Genomic DNA, 22,267 nt, shown 5'->3' on the forward strand with positions numbered 1-22,267 from the left:
GGCTTGAGGGGACCATACTGGGTACCAGGAATTTAACCTGGGTCTGTCATATGCAAGGCAAGTGTCCTACCTGCTATACTATTGCTCTGGCCCAGATTCCTTTATTTTTATTATTAATTTGTCTATTTTTAGACCACAACAAGTGGTGCTCAGGGGTTACTTTAAATCACTCCTGGCAGGACCAAATGGAGCGATAACACAGCGATAGGGTGTTGGACCTGGGTTCGATTCCCAGCATCCCAAATGGTTCCCTGAGCCTACCAGGAGTGATTTCTGAGCACAGAGCCAGGAGTAACCCCTGAGTGCCGCTGAATGTGGCTCGGAAAAAAACAAAAACAGGCCGGAGAGATAGCACAGTGGTAAGGCGTTTGCCGTGCATGTGGCCAACACAGGACAGACCGCAGTTCGAATTCCAGCATCCCATATGGTCCCCCAAGCCTGCCAGGAAAAACTTCTGAGTGCAGAACCAGGAGTAACCCCAGAGCACTGCTGGTTGTGAACCAAAAACAAAGATATTAAACCCAGGTCGGCTCTGTGCAAAGCAAATACCCTACTCGCTGTGCTATTGCCTTGGCCCCAGATTCCTTTATTCTTGTTTCTTCTTTCTTGGGGGGCTACCCCCAGCAGTATTCAGTGCTCAGGTAGAAATTGAGTGCTAGAGTGTTAACTACTTAAGATTAATTCACTGATCAGTTTGAGCACATACAATACGGTATTGAAACAGAAAGAAAAGTTGAAAATAAATCTTTCAAATTATATTAATGGTCTTTTTGCTTCCATGTCAGGACTCAGGGCTGGATTCCACATGGTGCTGGAGATTGGAACAGAGGCCCTCTCCTCCCAGCCCCACTTCCCTTCCCCCAGTAGTGTGGTGGCCCAGACCCTGAGCTTGCTCATGGGCCCATGTGCTGGAAGGTTTTTGGTCAAAAATAGCTTTTTTTTTTCTTTTTTGGTTTTTGGTTTTTGGACAACACCTGATGAGACTCAGGGGTTACTCCTGGCCACGCGCTCAGAAATCATTCCTGGGTTGGGGGACCAGATGGGACACCGGGGGATCGAGCCTTGGTCCATCTTAGGTTAGCCGCTTGCAAAACAGACGCCCAACCGCTTACGCCACCGCTTCGGCTCCCCAGCCCAATTTAAAGACCTTTTAATAGAATTACTTGAATCTGCCAATTTGTTTTGGTTTGGTTTGGTTTAGTTTAGTTTGGTTATTCGGTCACACCTGGCAGTGCTCAGGGGTTACTCTTGGCTCTATGCTCAGAAATCGCTCCTGGCAGGCTTGGGGGACCATATGGGATGCTGGGATTCAAACCACTGACCTTCTGCTTGCAAAGCAAATGACTTACCTCCATGCTATCTCTCCGGCCCCCCCAATTCTTGATTTATAATTGTTTTATTGAAGATTATTTTCTACTTGTGTAGTAATATGTCCATAATACCAAAGTCTCAATGATGAAATTCTTTTATTTAGGAAAGTGTGCCTTTGATGGCAGACAAAACAGACTTTCTCTTTGATCCAGTATCTTTAAGCCTTGAACTCAATATCAATGTGGTCTCCAGCCAAAGGAGCAACAAGCTTGCCCACCTTGGGCCCTTGGGCCCTTCAGCTAAGGAAACTGTACTCCAGAGTGGGACCATTTCTCACTGGGACTTGTTGAGACTGAATGTCCCTAGTTGGTCAACTTCCATTTTGCCAGGACAGTATTTGGAAATCACCCCTGTGTGTTTACTCCAGGTTGAATCTGGTGGAAGCATTTGTCGAAGATGCAGAATTGAGGCAGAGCCTGCAGGAAGATCTGCTCCGTCGTTTCCCCGATCTGAACCGGCTGGCTAAGAAGTTCCAGCGGCAGGCTGCGAACTTGCAGGACTGCTACCGGCTCTACCAGGCCATCAATCAGCTCCCGAGTGTCATCAAGGCGCTGGAGAAGTATGAAGGTAATATTGTGGCTGTATCTGTCCCTCTTTCCCCCCACTCAGTAAATGTTGGCCTTTGGAATCGGCTTTGGCCCCCTCCCCCTTTTTTTTAAATTTCTGCCAGGTTTGCATAAAGCTAAAAGTGCAGAAAAAAGATTTATGAAAAAACAAGCCTTTTGTTCATTTGTTTCGGGTTTGGGGACCCTCCCAAGAAATGTAAAAAAAAAAATTGACCAAAGAGAAGGCTTTGGACAGTCTTGGCAGAGTTCAGCATAGCTCCTGATATGCTATGGAGAGTCACAATTGTAAGACTGGTCTTTGAGGAAAATAAATCATGTGGATTATCTTTCAGTGAAAAACGATGACCTAATAAAAATGTTTCCAATTATCATTGCTAAGAACGGAGTGTGTTCTGCTATCTTCTGATTATTTGACTAATACTAGTTTTTTGGGGGGGGATCACACCCGGCAGCGATCAAGGGTTACTCTTGGTTCTATACTCAGAAATCACTCCTGACAGGCTCAGGGAACCATGTGGGATGCCAGGATTCGAACCACCATCCTTCTGTATGCAATGCAAAAGCCTTACCTCTATGCAATCTCTCCGGCTCCTAGTTTCTTTTTTACTAAAACATTAACATTCCTGGCAAAAATGAGACAGCAGAGGGCACCAATAGTACAGAAAGTAGCTTTGAATAGAGTGAGACAAGCTTGAACTCTGTAAACTGCATGCTGGCCTTTATTCCTTGTGTTGGGATGATGGGGAGTGGGCCCGGAGAGATAGCACAGCGGCGTTTGCCTTGCAAGCAGCTGATCCAGGACCAAAGGTGGTTGGTTCGAATCCCGGTGTCCCATATGGTCCCCCGTGCCTGCCAGGAGCTATTTCTGAGCAGACAGCCAGGAGTAACCCCTGAGCACTGCCGGGTGTGGCCCAAAAACCAAAAAAAAAAAAGAGAGAGAGAGAGAGATGATGGGGAGTGGGGTAGGACCACACTGCACTGTTCCCCAGGCTGCTCCCCAGGCTGCTTCCTGGCTCTCACAGGGAACCCGACACTCCGAGGAGTGAGAGTTGAAATCAAAACCCAGCTGCTGTGGTGGCACACAGTGTGAGGGTGGGTCTGATTTCAGGTCTGGGTGGCGCTTGAGGGTGAGCCTCGTTGGAGGGGACAAAGCGGATGGTGGGTGACAGGCTCTGAAATACAGAGGCGGAAGGTGATCTCCACACCCCGGCCACATATGGGTCGTAGGGAACATTGAAGTCAGCTGCCTCTGTAAAGACAAAGGTGAGGCCAAACCTCTGTAGACAGTGTAAACCTTGCTGGTTGGAGCTGTTGCCATCACATTGCAGGGAGAGGGCACTTGCTTTGCCCACAGCTGACCAGGGTTTGAATTCCCAGCATCCCATATGGTCCCCCGAAAGTCCCCAGGAATGATTCCTGAGCACAGCCATTCTTGAGTACTGCCCGGTTTGCCCCCTTCTCCCCTAAAAAAAATGAGGTGTGAGGTGTTAGCGCCATGCTGGAGTTTGTGACTGTTTGTACATCAGGGCTCTGAGCCCTGGCCCTTCTGGCCTCGCTGGCACCACTCAGGGACTCTCCTGCCCCCTAAAAGAGGGTTACTGCCATACTCCATAGCATGCTTCATAGCATACTACCGAAAGCATGAACAGACTTTAGTCAGAACAGCCAGCAGCTCTTGCTGTGGCCAGACCATATCAGGCTGCTCTCTCTGTGCCCCTGTCCCCTGTCTCCTTGGAGGTGCCGTACAAGGACACTAGCTTCTAATCAAGGCCAGTTTCAGGGCCTTGTAGACAATGGTCCTTTCAATCCTGGACCAGAAACTAGAAGCTGAAAAAGAATCTTGAGGACTAGAGATGAGGCTCATAGGACCGGAGCCCAAGTTCATAGGCAAGGACCCAGGTTTGATCCCTGGTACTGCAGATACCCTGGGAGTAGCCCCTAAGACCTGGATGAGGCCCTAGCACCCCATTCCTTAAAAAGGAATATTTTTAGGGCTGGAGCAGAGGCGCAGAGGTAAGGTGTTTGCCTTGCATGCGGCTGTCCCAGGATGGACCTGGGTTCAATCCCTCGACGTCTCATATGGTCCCCCAGGCCAGGAGCAATTTTTGAATGCATAGGCAAGAGTAACCCTTGAGCATCACTGGGTGGCCCCCCAAAAAAAGGGATTTTTTTTTTTTAGGGTATGAAATTCACTAATACAATTTTTTTTTTTTAGCACTAGCAAATTTTTCCTTTTTTTTTTTCTTCTTTTGTCTTTGGTTTATAACCAGCAGCACTTCTGGGTTCCTCCTCTCTGTGTTCAGAAATCATTCCTGGTGGGCTCAGGGGACGTACCTTTAAGACCTCATGGTGACTGTGTGAAGTCTTGTTCTTGTTGCTTCAAAACATGAAAGGGCATGGAGGGAGGGAGGCCTCCCTGAGCCAAGGCAGCAGCATTAATAGGCATCAGAGTCCCCAAGTCAGCTTAGAGGGACTTCATTTTAATAGCTAATGTTGATTATTAGGGACATAAAGAAATGTGGTTTATTTAGCCATAAATAAGGGTCTCGTTTCTGCATATCTGATACTTAGTGATGATGATTTTATTTTATTTTATTTTTAGTGATGATGATTTTAAATGGGTGATGTCAGTGTTTTGTTAGGGAGTGTACTGAGAGTGCCGGGTCATCTAGGTTTTTAAAATTAAACTCTAGGGCTGGAGAGAGGATACAGAGGTTAGGCCTGATTCTGCACCTGGCTAACCGCATTTTAATTCCTAATTCCTGGTATGTCCCTCCAGCATACCTGGATTGAATTCTGCGCACACCTGGGTGTGACCCCCAATACCCTCCCCTAAATTAAGCTCTGAAACACATTTGAATTGATGAGTTAGAGTGGAGAGCTTTTGAATTAATTGTGCTCTGTGCATCAGTTGGTACTTATTATCTTTGGAATTTAAACCTCTTGCTTGTGTTTTCCCTTTTTTGCTCTCATTTAGGAAAATACCATACGTTGCTGGTGGCTGTATTTGTGACTCCGCTTATTGATCTTCGTTCTGATTTCTCCAAGTTCCAAGAAATGATAGAAACAACTTTAGATATGGATCAGGTACACTTTTATTCAAGAGAGCAGAGTGTGTGTGTACATATATGTGTTTGTGTGTATTATATGTATATAGTTACAGAACTGTGATTCACAAAGTTATTTACCATTGAGTTTTACGCATATAATCAACACCAGTTCCACTACCAATCAAAGAGAAGAATATTTTTTGAAAGTTCAGAAAGCTTTTAATAGGTTTGGTTTTTGTGTTAATTTTGCCACCTCCCAAGGCACCTTTTTTTGATTGTGTGTGGAGTTTGGGCCACACCTGGCAGTGCTCAGTGGTTACTCCTGGTTCTGTGCTCAGAACTTCTTCCTGGCAGGCTTGGGGTCCCTTGGCAGGCCATATGGGATGCCAGGAGTAGAACTGGGTCAGCATCGTTAAAGGCAAACACCCTCCTCACTGTACTATCGCTTTGGCCCCTGCAAGACACTTTTGAAAGAGATGAACAGGCAAAGCGTGTCCAGGGGTAGCTAGATATATAGATAAGAGATTTCCCAGGCAGCGGCTGAGTTTTAGCTTTTTGTAATAGGGAAGGAACATTGTAGCCCCGGGACAAGGGAGGAGAGGAGCAGTTCAATGTGAAACACAGAGGAAAGCAACTTGATTGTTTTCTTTGTTTTATTTTGTGGCCACATCAGTGGTGCTCCAGGGGACTCAGTAGATGGTGGGGTGCTGGAGATCAGATCTGGGGCTTGACAAGCCATCTTTTTTTTTTTTTTTTTTTTAGATTTTTCAGTCATACCCTTTTATTGAAAGAGATAATTTATCTTTGGCCTTTGTATTCATATGTATTATTTTTTGTTTTGCTTTTTTTTGTGTGTGTGGTTTTTGGGTCACACCCGGCAGTGCTCAGGGGAAACTCCTGGCTCCATGCTCAGAAATTGCTCCTGGCAGGCATGGGGGACCATATGGGAAACCGGATTCAAACTGATGACCTTCTGCATGAAAGGCAAACGCCTTACCTCCATGCTAACTCTCCGGCCCCATGTATTATTTTTTGATGTGACATGAATTCAAAGATCTGACCGTCTCTTTGCATAAGTCAATTACAGCCTTGAGGTATAAGGTCATATCTCCACATAGCAAGATTCAGTTTATGTTTGAAGTAGACAATCATACTAAGTCAGAATTTCCTCTGTAGTACAGTTTGTCAGGTGCGTAGGTATTCTTCAACACAGATGGGACTTGCAGGTATGGGAAATTGAAGCACTGGAAATCTTTGTTTTTGTTCCAAGACTTTGTGTCTTCTGTCATATCTACTAAATAATAATAATGTTTAGCTTAAAGGAAAAGTATATCCCACAGTTCACAGTTCTTTGCTAATTTTACTGGTCAGACAAGCCATCTTCTTGCGTTCTTTGTTTCATGCAGGGCAGGGAAGATAAGGGGGAGAGGGGGAATAGGTGAACCTTCTAAAGAGATCTACTATAGCCAGAAATAGAGCTGTGGCTGTTTGCTGGGAGCCTCGCCTGTTGGTGCTCTGGGTTGGTTACTCCTGGCTCTGTGCTCCGGGATCCTTCCTGACTATTCAGGTCTTATTCCTGGCTCTGTGCTCTAGGATCTCCTCTGGCTTTTCACTCAGGGCTCATTCCTGACTGCTCAAGTCTTATTCCTGGCTCTGCACTCAGGGATCACTCCTGTCAGGGCTCAGAGACCACTAGTGATTGCCCCCAAGTGGAAGGTTTCCGGCAGGCCTAGGGTTCTTAGGCTTTATCTTAAGCCTTTTCTTTCCCCCTTCCTTCCCTCTCCTTTCTGGCACACAATATTTTTTGACAGCATGGATTTAGCCCTTGGGATATCTATGTGCTTGACAACAAATAAGCCGAAACGTTTTCTCACGAATGATGTACCTCCATTAGTGAGTTAATGGCCTCCTATTTATAGTCTTCACTTAGTGTGCTTGTGGGTTGTCACTTCTCAGAGTGATATTTAAAATGCCAGCATATAAGTTTTCAAAGTGGTTTTTTCTGGATGCTTTTCTGCTTGAGAATATTGACACATGCTGTGAGAACGAGTGAAGCTGTGATTCAGAGCCTCACAGAGAGAGGGCCGGCTCAGTTTCCTGAGGCTGTCACTGCCAGAAATGAGCTCTGGGGCTTTTCATTACCAAGTGATATGCCAGAGTGTCATCAAATTGTATTTTATTTTTTAGTTTGGGGCCACACCTTGCAGTGCTCAAGATTTACCCTTGACTCTGTGTTCAGGCCATGCTCCAGGGATAATATGTGATGCCGGGGATCGAACCTGGGGCAGCCATGTGTGGGACAAGTGCTCTATCCACTATGGTATCTCACCAGCCCATTGTAACATTTTAAGAGTGTGGGGTTAGGAGAAAGAGCAGTATGATTCAGTGGATGCCAATAGGGGAGGGGGCCTGATTTTTCACTTCTTTACATACCCTAAGTGCCAAGATCACCCCTGTATTGTCTTTGAGTCTCCCTTTCTCTTCCCTTGCTTCCTTCTCCCTTCCCTCTTTTTCTTTTACCTTTCTTTTCCTTCTTTCCTTCATTCCCTTTTTTCTTCCTTTCTTCTTTTCCCTCCTTCCTTTCTTACCTTTTCTTCTTTCCTCCTTCCCCTTCCTTTGATCCCTGACATCTCATATTGTCCCTGGAACACTGCCAGGAGTGGTTCCTGAGCATAGAGCCATGGGTAAATCCTAAGCACTTACGGGGTGGCCCTAAACCAAAAAGTAATAGGATTTGACGATACTCAGATGACATTCAATGAAAAGTACCAGTGCTCCTTTCCTGGAGTGACAGCACACACCAAAAAGAGCTTGTGAATACACTGATGAAAAAATAGGCCAGTCTGGGGTGTAGATCATGACCAGAGGATATTATTAAGGGTATTAACATGAGGATATTATTAAGTAATGATGAGGAATGTTCATGGCTCCCATCCATCACTTGCGGATGGCTGAGTTACAGTTTCCAGAATCACAATAACTAGAAGTAACCCGGGTCAGGTTCATTTGCCAAATAAACTTTGCTTGACTGACTAGATTTTCTTTTTTTTTTTTTTTTTTTGGTTTTGGGTCACACCTGGCAGCGCTCAAGAGTTACTCCTGGCTCTAAGCTCAAGAATTCGCCCCTGGCAGGCACAGGGGACCATATGGGATGCCAGGATTTGAACCACCATCCTTCTGCATGAAAGGCAAACGCCTTACCTCCATGGTATCTCTCTGGCCCCTTTAACAGATTTTCAAGGCTACTCGTTTATTTTGTTAGTAGCAGTGCTCGTGCTTGTTTTAGTATTTCGTGTGTGTTTGTTTTGGTTTTGGGACCATTCCGAGCAGCACTCAGGTTACTCCTGACCGTGCTCAAAAAGTACTCCTGGCACCAGCTCAGGGGATCATATGGGATGCCGAGGATCGAACCTGGGTCTGCCGAGTTCAAGGCAAATGCCCTACCTGTGCTAGTACTGTCACTCCGCCCTCATGTGCTTGCTGACTCGGTCCTGAAAGAATTCTTCAAAGAACTAGGTACTTGACCTCATGGCTTCAGGGCCACAAAATGGAGTTTGTTTGTTTGTTTGTTTGTTTCCTTTCTTCCTTCCTTCCTCCCTTCCTCCCTCCCTCCCTCCCACCCATACCCAGCAACGCTCAGGGGTTACTCCTGTCTCTGCTCAGAAGTCGCCCGTGTTAGGCTCAAGGGACCATATGGGATGCCAGGATTCGAACCACTGTCCTGCATGTGAGGCAGATGCCCTACCTCCATGCTATCTCTCCGGCCACTCAGTTTGTTTTTTTATCTTTTTTTCCTTTCTTTTCTTTCTTTCTTTGTCACACCTGGCAGCACTTGAGTGCCTGGCTTGTGCTCAGAAATTGCCCTGGCAGGCATGGGAGACCATATGGGATGCTGGGGTTTGAATCACCGCCTGTTCTGGATCAGGCAAATGCCCTACCACTATGCTATCTCTCTGGCCTCAGGACTGGAGTTTCTTTGGCATTGTTCTTTGGGATATTGTCTTTAGGCTTTTGATCATAGGTAGGTTAGATTTTGTCTGGGTGTAAAAGCTGGGCCAGAGTTTCTTTGGGGCCTGTACCCTGTACTCTACTCTGAGTCAGTTTTCCCGACCCAAAATACTCCTGAATACAACCTGGAGATTTCCAGATTTATTAGTGAAGACAAAGATTAAGCTGCTACATGAGGAAAAGGGGAGAAAGTAAATACTAGTGACTTAGCAAGTCTGTGGGTTTAGTTCTCTGGTTCCTGGCAGGCCCCTCATTTGGGTTCTGACTCATTCCTGATGCACCTTAAGGCTTTGTCTCTGTGTTGAAAGTCTGGTGAGTCACTGGTTTTGTGCTTTCATCTTCTTTTTAGTTAGCTCTTGGACCTCGTCCAGTAAACATTTGTCTATTGTTATGTATTGTCTTGTTTTGAGGTCACATCTTGCTGTGCTCAGGACTGACTCCTGGCAGAGCTCAGGGCACCAGATGAGGTGCTGGGTAGCTGTTCTTCTCCCCAGGCAGTTCTCTGAGTTCAATATAGAAGGTGAGAGAACATTTATGTGCCTTGCATGGGAAGTCCTGTGTAACTCTGACTTTGTAAATATTTTTACGATATTAATATTGTGTTGATTTTTGGCATTATAAATGAGATTTGTTTATAGTTATGATTTCTTTTGTTTTTGGGGCTATGCCCGATGACACTCAGGGTTACCTGACTATGCACTCAGAAATCGCTCCTGGCTCAGGATATGGGATGCCGGAGGATCGAACCATGCTCCGTCCTAGGCTAGTGCGTGCAAGGCAGACACCTTATTGCTTACCACCACCGCTCTGACCCCTGGAATATGGTTTTTGGGGGTTTGTTTGTTTTTGTTTTTGTCGCTGTGCTATCTCTCCGGACTCTCCACATCTTAATGTGCTTATTTGCCCTTTTTAAAATATAAAAGCAGAAACAGAAAGATAGTACAGCAAAAGAAGGAAGGGAGGGAGGGAGGGAGGGAGGGAGAAAAAGAAAGGCTTGTTTGTTTTTTGGGGTCACACCCGGCAGTGCTTAGGGGTTCTCCTGGCTCTGTGCTCAGAAATTGCCCCTGTCAGGTACGGGGCACAATATGGGATGCTGGGATTTGAACCACCATCCATCCTGGATTGGCTGCATGCAAGGCAAATGCCTTACTGCTGTGTTATCTCTCCAGCTTCTGGAATATGTTTTTTTTTTTTTTTTTTTTTTTTTTTTGGTTTTTTGGGCCACACCCGGTAACGCTCAGGGGTTACTCCTGGCTATGCGCTCAGAAGTCGCTCCTGGCTTGGGGGACCATATGGGACGCCGGGGGATCGAACCGCGGTCCGTCTCCTAGGCTAGCGCAGGTAAGTTAGGCACCTTACCTCCAGCGCCACCGCCCGGCCCCTGGAATATGTTTTTAAATTAGGAGTTGTCGATGTACTTTCAGGCTTACTCAGAATTCTGCTTAGGGGAGAGAGCTCAGGGTGGGGTCTGTGCTTTGCCTGTTCGAGGTCCTCACACACACCCAGCACTGCAAAAGCCTCAAGCCCCATTGTGAGATCCATATTGCTGCATGTCACCTGATGGTGTCCACAGAAAGAAACAAAGAAGTCCCCATCATTGTGAACTGATGATATATCCAATCAGATCTTTGGCCACACCTGAAGGTGCTCAGGGGTTCTTGGGATCAAACCCAGATTGTCTGCGTGCATAGCCAGCAGCACCTAATCACAGTGGGGGTTAGCTCTCAGGGCCCCCAAATCAGATCTTTCGTTTGAGCAAATCTGTTCATTTGTTGAAGACTTGGAATGTTGACCAGTTTTTAGTAGTGTTTGAGGAAAATATTTCAAATACTGTCTAGTGAAGTGTTTCAGTAAAAGGCAGAAGATTTATATGATCAGAAGAGAAACTAGAGTTCCAGTGAAATATTTCAGTAAAACACAGCAGTTCCTCATGAGGTTAATCTGTTTACTGCTGACTTCACCAAGACCCACTGAGGAAGGAGCTCTCATTTTGTCTTTGTGCAATGGAGAAGACACACACACACACACACACACACACACACACACACACACACACACACACACACACACACACACACACACACACACACACACACACACACACACACACCCCAGTTCTGGTAGTGTAAGACAAGTCCTTTGGGGTTGGAGCAATGGCACTGCAGGGAGGTTGTTTGCCTTGCATGCAGCCACCGTGGTTTTCGATACTCGGCATCCCATATGGTCCCCCAAGCCTGCCAGGAGTGATTTTTGAGCACAGAGCCAGGAGTAAGCCCTGAGCGCTGCTGTATGTGGCTCAGAAACTATAAAAATAAAAAAAGACAGATTCCTTAACACTCATCCTATGTTTTAATGGGCTACACTCTGCTGTACCTTGGGCTGTTCTGGGCTCTGTGTTCAGCCCTTTTGGTTGGTTGGTGGAGGGATCTTACTTGGTGCTGGGTTTCAAACTGGGGTCTGCAGGCTTCGAGGCAGCACCCCTACCCCTCTGCCATCTCTCCAGCCCCAGGATTGTAGGTGAAGGACAGCAGATGGTTGAATTCACTGGCCCTGAAATTCTATCAGGGAAATCCTTGCTTCAGTACCTGACCCACCACTGAGGAGCTTGGGCTGTTCATTGTTTATTCCGTGTCTAGGTGGAAAATCATGAATTCCTTGTCAAACCTTCATTCGATCCTAATCTGAGCGAATTGAGAGAAATAATGAACAACTTGGAAAAGAAGATTCAGTCCACATTATCAAGTGCCGCTAGAGAGCTAGGTAAGATGGGTCACTTGAAGGTGGGAGTACATGTGACCCCTTACTTCACATGGGCGTTCAGTAGGGACCTGACTTCAGATGTCTGCAGTGTAGACTTGCTGGGCCAGTGCTTGGCAGCGCATTGTTGTCACCCTTGTTTATCAGGAGGTGGAAATGGAAGTTTTTCTAGCATGTGCAGAATCGTAGGTACTATTACACATTTAACTATAAAATGGGTTTTCTGTTTGTGAAATATTCTCACTCACCGTGTTGTTTTTTGTAAATGTGCTCAGCACTTTAAGATAGGCTGGGCTAGGTCACATTGTGTATATACAGTTGATTTGCCTTTTTGTTCCCTCTTTTTATTTTGGGCCACACCCAAAGTAGATAACTCCTGATCTATTTAGATATAGATCACTCCTGTGTCTCACTCATGCTCACTCAGGGAGCTTGGGATGGTTCAGATGGCTGCTTGCAAGGCGAGCGCTTTAGCTACTCTGTAAAATTCATGGATCGGAATCAGAAGGGTGATCCATGAGTCTTACATACATGAGAAATATTTTGTGAAGCCAAGAGCCTCATTTTGCCTTACGCTGTTGTCCCCATCCTATCAAAAGTGTCAAATGCTATGTCAGCTTGAACATTTATTCTCTACATATCGTTGTCTTTTGTGCTTCGGGATGAAATTCTCGTTAATGCTTCACTGAGACACAGGGAGTGTTCCAGTGTGGTGTCCTTTGCTTTTCGGTTCTGATCCTTGATTGATTCTAATCATTACTGTTGATTGATTATTGATTCACTTTAATTCATTGACTTTGGTCATTGGTCAACTCTGATCATCAATTGACTTTGATCATTGGTTGACTCTAATCAGACACTGATCCTAGATTGATAATTATGGACTTTTTTTTTTGGGGGGGGGGTCACACACGGCAGCGCTCAGGGGTTATCTCTCTGGCTCCCGATAATTGATGGTTTTTGATCATTGATTGCAGTCTTCTAGCCTGGAGCTTTTTGTTGTTATTGTTTGTTTTGTTTTGGGGCCACACCTGGCTGTGGTCAGGGGTTACTCTGGCTATCTGCTCAGAAATCACTTTTGGCAGGCTAGGGGGACCATATGGGATGCCGGGATTCAAACCACCGTCCTTCTGCATGCAAGGCAAATGCCCTACCTCCATGCTATCTTTCCAGCCCCAAACCTGAGCTTTGTGTTTCTTTGAAGGTTTCCAAAGATGCTGTTTGTCACACTGGTCTTCATCTAAGTGGGACTCTGCCCACTCTCTCTCCAGCAGGGCTAGAGATGTATGTTGTTTAGCATTTGGGTCTCCTGTTTAAGCAAGTGAGCCTCTAGGTTCTCTGCCTCCTAATGTGGGGCTAAAGTTCTTGTTGCTGCCTGAGAATTTGAAGAAAGACAAAACTCCTGAGAATGTGGGTGCAGGAACCCAGATAATAGTCATTGCTTGCTCTTTGCCATTTCCTGCAGGTAACGGAAAACACAGATCCTGCTTTTTCTGGGGAAGTGTGGCCAGGCTCAAGCTTTTGTTTGCAGCCTCTATTTGTGGGCAGATCCTGTGCATGGGTTCCGGAGAAGTAGGCTGGCACACAGAGCAAAGTGCAGGGCCCTTGCCTTGGGTTTATTCAAACATTCCCCCCCCCCCATGCTGTGGGCTGTATGCCCTGCCCCTTCCCCCTCACCCCTAGACAACTTAAGATGTTTGTGAATGGGGCCGGAGAGATAGATAGCACAGGAGTGGGTCATTTGCCTTGCATGCTGCCCACCCAGGTGGGACCCGGTTCAATTCCCAGCATCCCATATGGTCCCCCAGCCTGCCGGGGGCAATTTCTGAATGCAGAGCCAGAAGTAACCCCTGAAACTGTGGGTGTGGCCCAAAAACCAATCTATCAATCGATCAATAAATAACTTAAAAAAAGATACTGATGAGGAAGTTTGGGGATTTCTGCAGAGAACCACGATGCTCATTTTTGAGAAATAGGTTTCGAGTCTTTTTTTTTTTTTTTTTTTTTCCGGTTTTTCGGGCCACACCCGTTAGATGTTCAGGAGTTACTCCTGGCTAAGCGCTCAGAAATTGCCCCTGGCTTGGGGGGACCGTCTGGGATGCGGGGGGATCGAACCTCGGTCCTTCCTTGGCTGGCGCTTGCAAGGCAGACACCTTACCTCTAGCACCACCTCGCTGGCCCTAGGTTTCGAATCTTGACTCAAATGGGCAGTTGGGGTCATTTCCAGCCAGCTGCCAGCAGCTTCTGCTGTGTGGACTTGACAGTTTCACAGATAGGCCTAGAAACACTGGCTGTGCACATCATCGATTGACTTGTTCTCCCCTCACTCACCACCTCAGGCTTGGATCCTGGCAAACAGATTAAACTGGACTCCAGCACGCAGTTGGGGTATTACTTCCGTGTAACCTGTAAAGAGGAAAAGGTCCTTCGCAACAATAAAAACTTCAGTACTGTAGACATCCAGAAGAATGGTGTCAAGTTCACCAACAGGTTTGTGACATGGAAATGAATTAAAAAAAATAAGCGAACAAGCCAGGATGTTCTTCCCTGATGCTGGCCTGACCCAGGGTTTGCCTCGACTGAAATCCCTGGCTTCTGTGATCTCTCTTTTTTGTTTTGTTTTTTTTTGGGCCACACCCGGTGATGCTCAGGTGTTACTCCCTCCTGCCTTGGGGGGAGGGCATATGGGATGCTAGGGGATCAAACTGTGATCCATCCTAGGTCAGCTGCATACAAGGCAAACGCCCTACCGCTGCACCACCGCTCCAGCCCTGATCTCTTTTCTTTAAAAAGAACTTTTACATGGAGAGTAGGAGGGTAACTGGAGACATTGATAATGGGAAACGTGCACTAGAAAAGGGTGTTGTATTTTGGATGACTGAAACTCAGTCATGAACAGTTTTGTATCTGGGGGTAAAAATAACTTAATGAGGGGCCGGGCGGTGGCGCTGGAGGTAAGGTGCCTGCCTTGCCTGCGCTAGCCTAGGATGGACCGCGGTTCGATCCCCCGGTGCCCCATATGGTCCCCCAAGAAGCCAGGAGCAACTTCTGAGCGCATAGCCAGGAGTAACCCCTGAGCATCACAGGGTGTGGCCCAAAAACCAAAAAAAAAAAAAAAAAAAAACTTATGAACCAAAAAAAAGAGATTAAAAAAATTTTTATTGTTTGGATAGCATGGTTATAATAGTGTTGAAGTTTATGGACTGATGTGCTGAGTTTATGCACCTACCACCCCTAAAAGTCTTGACTCCACTGTTCTACTGTCTCATTTGTTCTGATTTTTTTTTCCCTCTTACCCTCACTGATTTTGGAGGAAGATACTATGTATCTATAGTTCATAATGCATAATTCCAATCTGCAACTCAATTTTATGATCTTTTTTTTGGGTTTTTTTTTGTTTTTGTTTTTTTGGGGGGCCACACCCGGTAACGCTCAGGGGTTACTCCTGGCTATGCGCTCAGAAGTTGCTCCCGGCTTGGGGGACCATATGGGTAACCGGGGAATCGAACCACGGTCCGTCCAAGGTTAGCGCAGGCAAGGCAGGCACCTTACCTCTAGCGCCACCGCCCGGCCCCAATTTTATGATCTTAAAACCAGGCACCCTGGACTTGCCAGGAGTAAGCCCTAAGCACCACTGGGTGTGGCCCCCAAACAAAACCAGGCATCCTGCAGGATCAAGTATCCTTGAATTCTAGGGAAAATGGGGCTATATAATAATGTGTTTAAGTTATGGATCAGAATTTCACTCAAGACGATAATCACAACAAGAGTTGTACCAGAACAAACAATATATTTTACTTCATGCAAATCTTCTAATGAGTGGACCATGTCCTACATTGGGGGGGGGGGCACACTTAGCTGTGCTTAGGGTTTACTCCTGGCTCTGCACTCAGAAATTCCACCTATGGGCTTGTGGGACTATATGGATGCCATTGATTGAACCTGGGTCTATTCTGCGTCAGTCACGTACAAGGCAACTTCCCTACCGCTGTGCTATTGTTCCGGTTCTCTATGGATATTAGTTCTTGTTTTGATGCTGCTGCTCTCTCTCTGCTTTGTGTTACACATGTTCCTCAGTGCCATTATTTTTCTAAGAGCGTATTCTTGTTTCCTAGTGCACTGACCTCTCTCAATGAAGAGTACATGAAAAACAAAACTGAGTATGAAGAAGCCCAGGATGCGATTGTTAAAGAAATTGTCAATATTTCTTCAGGTAAACTTAGTGTTAAGCGTTCGGAACATGACCTGGCTTTTGCTAAGAGGGAGAAGGTCTCAGAATGTGTGAAGAGATTTATGTTTCTTGTTTTTCATCCCATGACTCACTGTGACTCTCCTCCAAGCTGCCTGTCACTGATCAGAAGCTGTTCTGTGCTGGGTTGTGTTATACTTTTGTGCACTGATATAAATTGGTACAGGCTAAGGAATAGGGTGACCCCAGACAGAAAGGCATGAAGAAAAGAACAGCAAAGACCAGGACAAGCAAGGATCTCACAATCCTGTGGGCTCACCTGTGGGCTCTGGGTTCTAGAAATACACTCCTGCCACGGCTTAGGGGAACATAAGGAGTGTCAGAATTTGAACCCGGGTCAGCTGCATGCAAGGCAAGTGCTCTCCCCTCCGTACTACACCTCTGGCCTCATCTTTTTTTTTTTAAACAATGTTCTATTTTATTTTATTATAAGTTTGGGGAAGTTGGGCCACACCTATCTGTGGTCAGAGGTTATTTCTGGCTCTGTTCTCAAAAATCACTCCTGCTAGGCTCAGGGGACCATAGGGAATGACAAGGATCTAACCTGGGCCTGTTCTGGGTCGTCTGCATGCAAGGCAAATGCCCTACCCCTGTGCTGTTGCACCAGCTCCTCTGGCCCCATTTTTTAGGGGCACACCTGACAGTGCTCAGGGAGTACTCTTGATTTTGCTTAGGATTCACTTTGTTTGTTTTGCGGGGGAAGCGCTTGGGTTACTCCTGACTGGCTCCAGGACCATATTGGGTATCTGGAATCAAAACTGGGTTAGCCTCATGTAAGGCAAACACTCTTCCCCCACCGTGCTTTTACTTCAGCCCCTCGGGATTCACTCTTGACTGTACTCAGGACCCTCTTTTGTTTAAGGTCTAACACCTTACTCTCGTGCTGTCTCCTGCCCACCCCCCCACTCTGTTTTTGGATAGTCCTGTTCACCATGGGAGAAGAGTCTTCTAACTTGTGTTCCTTGTGTTAGAACGGAATTTTCTCCACGTCTAGCCAGGCGAAAGGGGGCACCATGGTACCCGCTCTTACTCCTGGTTTCTTTTTGTTTCGCTTCCGTCCAGGCTACGTGGAACCGATGCAGATATTCAACGACGTGCTGGCCCAGCTCGATGCTGTTGTCAGCTTCGCCCATGTGTCCAACGGCGCACCGGTCCCCTACGTGCGGCCCGTGATCCTGGAACGGGGCCAGGGACGCCTCCTCCTGAAAGCGGCCCGGCATGCCTGCGTTGAGATGCAAACCGACATCGCCTTTATCCCTAACGACGTCCACTTCGAAAAGGACAAGCAGATGTTCCACATCATCACAGGTCCCAATATGGGAGGCAAGTCCACATACATTCGCCAGACGGGCCTGATCGTCCTCATGGCCCAGATTGGGTGCTTCGTGCCCTGTGAGTCCGCTGAGGTGTCGATCGTGGACTGCATCCTGGCCCGAGTTGGGGCTGGCGACAGTCAGCTCAAGGGGGTGTCCACGTTCATGGCCGAAATGCTGGAGACAGCATCCATCCTCAGGTGAGGAGCGGTGCGCTTGGACCTAACCGAACTCTGGGAACCTGAGTCGAGTGGAGTAGTTTTCCGGGGAGCTTTAGATCACACTAGGGAGGAGGTTGTAGCACCAGGGTTTTGTCCAAGCAAAGCGTCCGCCCAGCGTAGCCCCTTGAGCTCTTTTTCCAATCCTAAAACTGGGTAAAGATGTAAAGTGTCTTTGATCTTTTGTTATTGTTTTTGTTTTTGATTTTTGGACCATGCTCAGGGGTTACTCCTGGCTATGCGCTCAGAAATCACTCCTGGCTTGGGGGACCATGTGGGATGCCGGGGGATCTAACCGCGGTCTGTCCTAGGTCAGCCTTGTGCAAGGCAAACGCCCTACCACTTGCGCCACCGCTCTGGCCCATTGTTTTTGTTCCGGAGCCACACCTGGCAGTGCTTAGGGCCTACTCTTAGCTCTGTGCTCAGGGATCCTGCCAACATTACTCAGGGGACCGTTTGTAGTACCGACTGTACTACTGTTTCAGCCCGTCTTTGAAGTTGAACAGGGAGTGAAGCACTTGCCTTGTCTATGGCCACGTGAGACAAATCCTTTTAGCACGCTAGGTGTGCGCACACACATGCATGGCACACATGCACACATGTCCTTCTGCATGCAAGGCAAATGTCTTGCCTCTGTGCTATCTTTCCAGACCCCATTATTCTTCTTACACACACACACACACACACACACACACACACACACACACACACACACACACACATTTCCTAAGATGTATCTGGAAGTGTGTATCTTCCCCATTGTTTTGCTCTTGCCGCTGCTGCTCACACCCTCTGGGATGAACCTTTCCTTCCCTTTCTCAGGAATAGATCTTTGAAAATTCTGGTATAAATATGAGGTCACAATCTTTTTCTCTCTCTTGTGTTCCAACTCAAAAACATACCTTTAAATTTAGATTTTGGTTCTATTTTATTATTTGCTCTTGCGCAGTGCTCAAGGGTTGCTACTGGCTCTGCACTTGGGACATTCTTGGTGGTGCTTTGGAGAACTCTAGAGGATGCCAGGGATTAACACATGCAAGGCAAACAGCCTCTCTGCTCTGCTTTATGTCTTAAGATCATTTCTAAGTGCTTGTGGCCTGTCTTTCCTAAATGGGGATAGTATTTGTTCCTGTGTTTTGATGTGCGTCCCCTCATACTGGACCCGTTGAGGGTTCCTCATGCCGCCTGCCGCCCTGTGTTTCAGGTCCGCAACCAAAGACTCCCTGATCATCATCGATGAGTTGGGCCGAGGAACCTCCACCTATGATGGCTTTGGTCTGGCCTGGGCCATCTCTGAGTACATCGCCACCAAGATTGGGGCCTTCTGCATGTTCGCAACCCACTTCCACGAGCTCACCGCCTTGGCCAACCAGGTCCCCACAGTTCAGAATCTGCATGTCACTGCACTGACCTCCGAGGAGACCCTGGTCATGCTGTACCAGGTGAAGAGAGGTGAGTGCACCACGGGAGGCAGACGGGGCTGCCTTAGACATCGCTGCTGACTGTCGCTGTTGCTTCTGGGTCCTCTGAGTCAACGATGTTTTAAACAAAATTTTTCCGTGAATGTGTAGCCTGGAGGCTCTAAAGGGGCTGGAAAGTGAAGGGGAGGGCGTTTGCCTTGCACACAACCAACTTGGGTTCAGTTCCTGGCATCTCATATGGTCCTCCAAGCCTGCCAGGAGTAAATTCTGAGCACAGAGCCAGGAGTAACTATTGAGTGCCACTAGGTTCGACCCAAAAAACAAGCAAACAACAACCACCAAAAAAAAAGGCATTAAAGTTCATGACAATTATTAGGTTTTATTTTATTTTACCTTTTTGTTGGTTTTGGTTTTTGGGCTACACCCAACCGTGTTCACGAATTATTCCTGACTCTGCACTCATGGGTCACCCCATCAGGATTTGGGGGGTTGAACCACATGCAAGGCAATAGCCCTACCTGTTTTGCCATATCATTTCATTCCTCTTCTTTTTTTTTTTTTTTGGTTTTTGGGCCACACCCGGCTGTGCTCAGGGGTTACTCCTGGCTGTCTGCTCAGAAATAGCTCCTGGCAGGCACGGGGGACCGTATGGGACACCGGGATTCGAACCAACCACCTTTGGTCCTGGGTCGGCTGTTTGCAAGGCAAACACCGCTGTGCTATCTCTCCGGGCCCTCATTCCTCTTCTTTTTAAGGATTGTTGTATAAACAGGTTCATTTAAAGCAGGGGTCTCAAACTCACAGTGCGGGCTGCAAACGGCCCTCCAGGGCCGTACAACATTTTGTGGCCCTGCCCTAGAGGAATCTTTTTTTGTTTTGTTTTAGTTGTTTGGGTCACATACCCCCAATGTTCAAGGCTTACTACTGACTTTGCACTCAAGGATCACCCTGACTTTGCCTCCTGCAGCCCGCAGGTAAATTGAGTTTGAGACCCCTGATTTAAAGCAAGGGTTTCGGGGCAGAGATAGCACTGCGGTGTTTGCCTTGCAAGCAGCCGATCCAAGACCTAAGGTGGTTGGTTCGAATCTCGGTGTCCCATATGGTCCCCCGTGCCTGCCAGGAGCTATTTCTGAGCAGTTAGCCAGAAGTAACCCCTGAGCACCGCTGAGTGTGGCCCAAAAACAAAACAAACAAAAATAAAGCAAGGGTTTCTAGATCTCAGAAATTGGTAGTTAGAATCACATATGGAAGTATTTATTTGTTAGTATTAACATTCCTTGGGAAAAGCTGAAAGCTTTCTGGGCCTGGCAGCTAATCAGATTATTGAGTCTAAGCAGTTAACATTTTGTTCAAGTTTTCAGTGTTTAATAGCCATCAAAATACCTTTTTTTAGAAGGTTGCTTTTTTTTTTTTTTTTGTGGTTTTTGGGTCACACCTGGCAGTGCTCAGGGGAAACTCCTGGCTCCATGCTCAGAAATTGCTCCTGGCAGGCACGGGGGACCATATGGGACACCGGGATTCGAACTGATGACCTTCTGCATGAAAGGCAAACGCCTTACCTCCATGCTATCTCTCCGGCCCCAGAAGGTTGATTTTCTACGATTGTATTTTCTGCATCAGTTGCTTGTGCATAAAAGAAAGTATTTTTGAGTCATTTTAGTGTTTGTTACTTATGCTTCAATGGAAATGAAGAGCTACTGGATTTATTGACTCAGGCTATATGTGTTTCTAGGTGAAATAGTCTTGCCATCATTTGGAATGAAATTGGAGCTTTGCTTTTAAATCATATTTTTCTGAGTTATAGAACTGGGCTTAGAGGAGCCAGAGAGATATCATGGAGGTAAGGCATTTGCCTTGCATGCGGAAGGATGGTGATTCGAATCCCGGCATCCCATATGGTCCCCTGAGCTTGTCAGGAGCTATTTCTGAGCATAGAGCCAGGAGTAACCCCTGAGCGCTGCCGGGTATGACCCAAAAACCAAAAAAAGAAAGAAATGGGCTTAGAATATAAAGAAGACCGGGGCCGGAGAGATAGCATGGAGGTAAGGCATTTGCCTTTCATGCAGAAGGTCATCAGTTTGAATCCCGGCGTCCCATATGGTCCCCCGTGCCTGTCAGGAACAATTTCTGATCATGGAGCCAGGAGTAACCCCTGAGCACTGCCGGGTATGACCCAAAAACCACAAAAAAAAAAGAATATAAAGAAGACCAGCTGGATAATAGAAAACAAAATTAAGTTTGGAGCCAGAGTGATAGCTCAGCTTGTGCCTTGCACAAGGATGACCTGGGTTTGATCTCTGCCATCCCATATGGTCCCCCAAGCCTGCCTGGAGTAATTCTTGAGCACAGAGCCACAATTACCCCTGAGTGCTTCCCGTGACACCCCCCCCCCCCAAAAAAAACAAAAAAACCTGCTCATCCTTCATTATATATGTGTATCATATATTACTTCTATTTTTTTTTTTGACTTTTTGGGCCATGCCCTACCACTTGAGCCACCACTCCAGTTCCTATTTTATAGTTTTTTTTCTCTCTTAGATGTGCAGAATTCCAGTTCCAAGATGTGTGGGATATATAGCTAAACCAAAACAAATTTTTTCTGCAATAGTATTTTTGTTTTTTGTTTTTTGTTTTTTTGTTTTTGTGGTTTTTGGGTCACACCCGGCAGTGCTCAGGGGTTACTCCTGGCTCCATGCTCAGAAATTGCTCCTGGCAGGCACGGGGGCCCATATGGGAGGCCGGGATTCGAACCGATGACCTTCTGCATGAAAGGCAAACGCCTTACTTCCATGCTATCTCTCCGGCCCTATCAATAGTTTTTAAAAGTCATATATCCGGGGCTAGTGTGGTGGCGCTAGAAGTAAGGTGTCTTCCTTGCCAGCGCTAGCCTAGGACAGACTGTGGTTCGATTCCCCGGCATCCCATATGGTCCCCAAAGCCAGGAGCGACTTCTGAGCATCAACTGGGTGACCCAAAAAACAAAAAACGGGGCCGGAGAGATAGCATAGAGGTAAGGCGTTTGCCTTTCATGCAGAAGGTCAGTGGTTCAAATCCTGGCGTTCCATATGGTCCCCGTGCCTGCCAGGGGCTATTTCTGAGCAGATAGCCAGGAGTAACCCCTGAGCACCACCAGGTGTGGCCCAAAAACAAACAAACAAAAAACAAAACAAACAAACAAACAAAAGCCATATATCCATACTTTCATTAAGTGTGTGGATGGAATGTCTTTATCCAGATTATTTCTGTATGGGATTGATGAAAGTAGGCTACTCAGTTTCCAAATATTCTAGTCAAAAATAAATCTTTTTTGCGGT

General features: G+C 46.7%; 1 protein-coding gene across 1 annotated transcript in view; it reads left to right on the plus strand.

Moving 5' to 3' along the window:
* MSH2 (mutS homolog 2) overlaps positions 1-22,267 on the plus strand; it is a 36,935-nt gene that overhangs the window by 12,456 nt on the left and 2,212 nt on the right. Inside the window, exons 7-13 of the mRNA XM_049784341.1 lie at positions 1,739-1,938; positions 4,915-5,024; positions 11,632-11,755; positions 14,092-14,242; positions 15,868-15,965; positions 17,064-17,514; positions 18,737-18,984. Of these exons, the coding sequence (XP_049640298.1) occupies positions 1,739-1,938; positions 4,915-5,024; positions 11,632-11,755; positions 14,092-14,242; positions 15,868-15,965; positions 17,064-17,514; positions 18,737-18,984 (1,382 nt within the window). The remainder of the gene's footprint in view (positions 1-1,738; positions 1,939-4,914; positions 5,025-11,631; positions 11,756-14,091; positions 14,243-15,867; positions 15,966-17,063; positions 17,515-18,736; positions 18,985-22,267) is intronic.

Source organism: Suncus etruscus, chromosome 12 (assembly GCF_024139225.1).
Source record: "Suncus etruscus isolate mSunEtr1 chromosome 12, mSunEtr1.pri.cur, whole genome shotgun sequence".
NCBI classification, from domain to species: Eukaryota; Metazoa; Chordata; class Mammalia; order Eulipotyphla; family Soricidae; genus Suncus; species Suncus etruscus.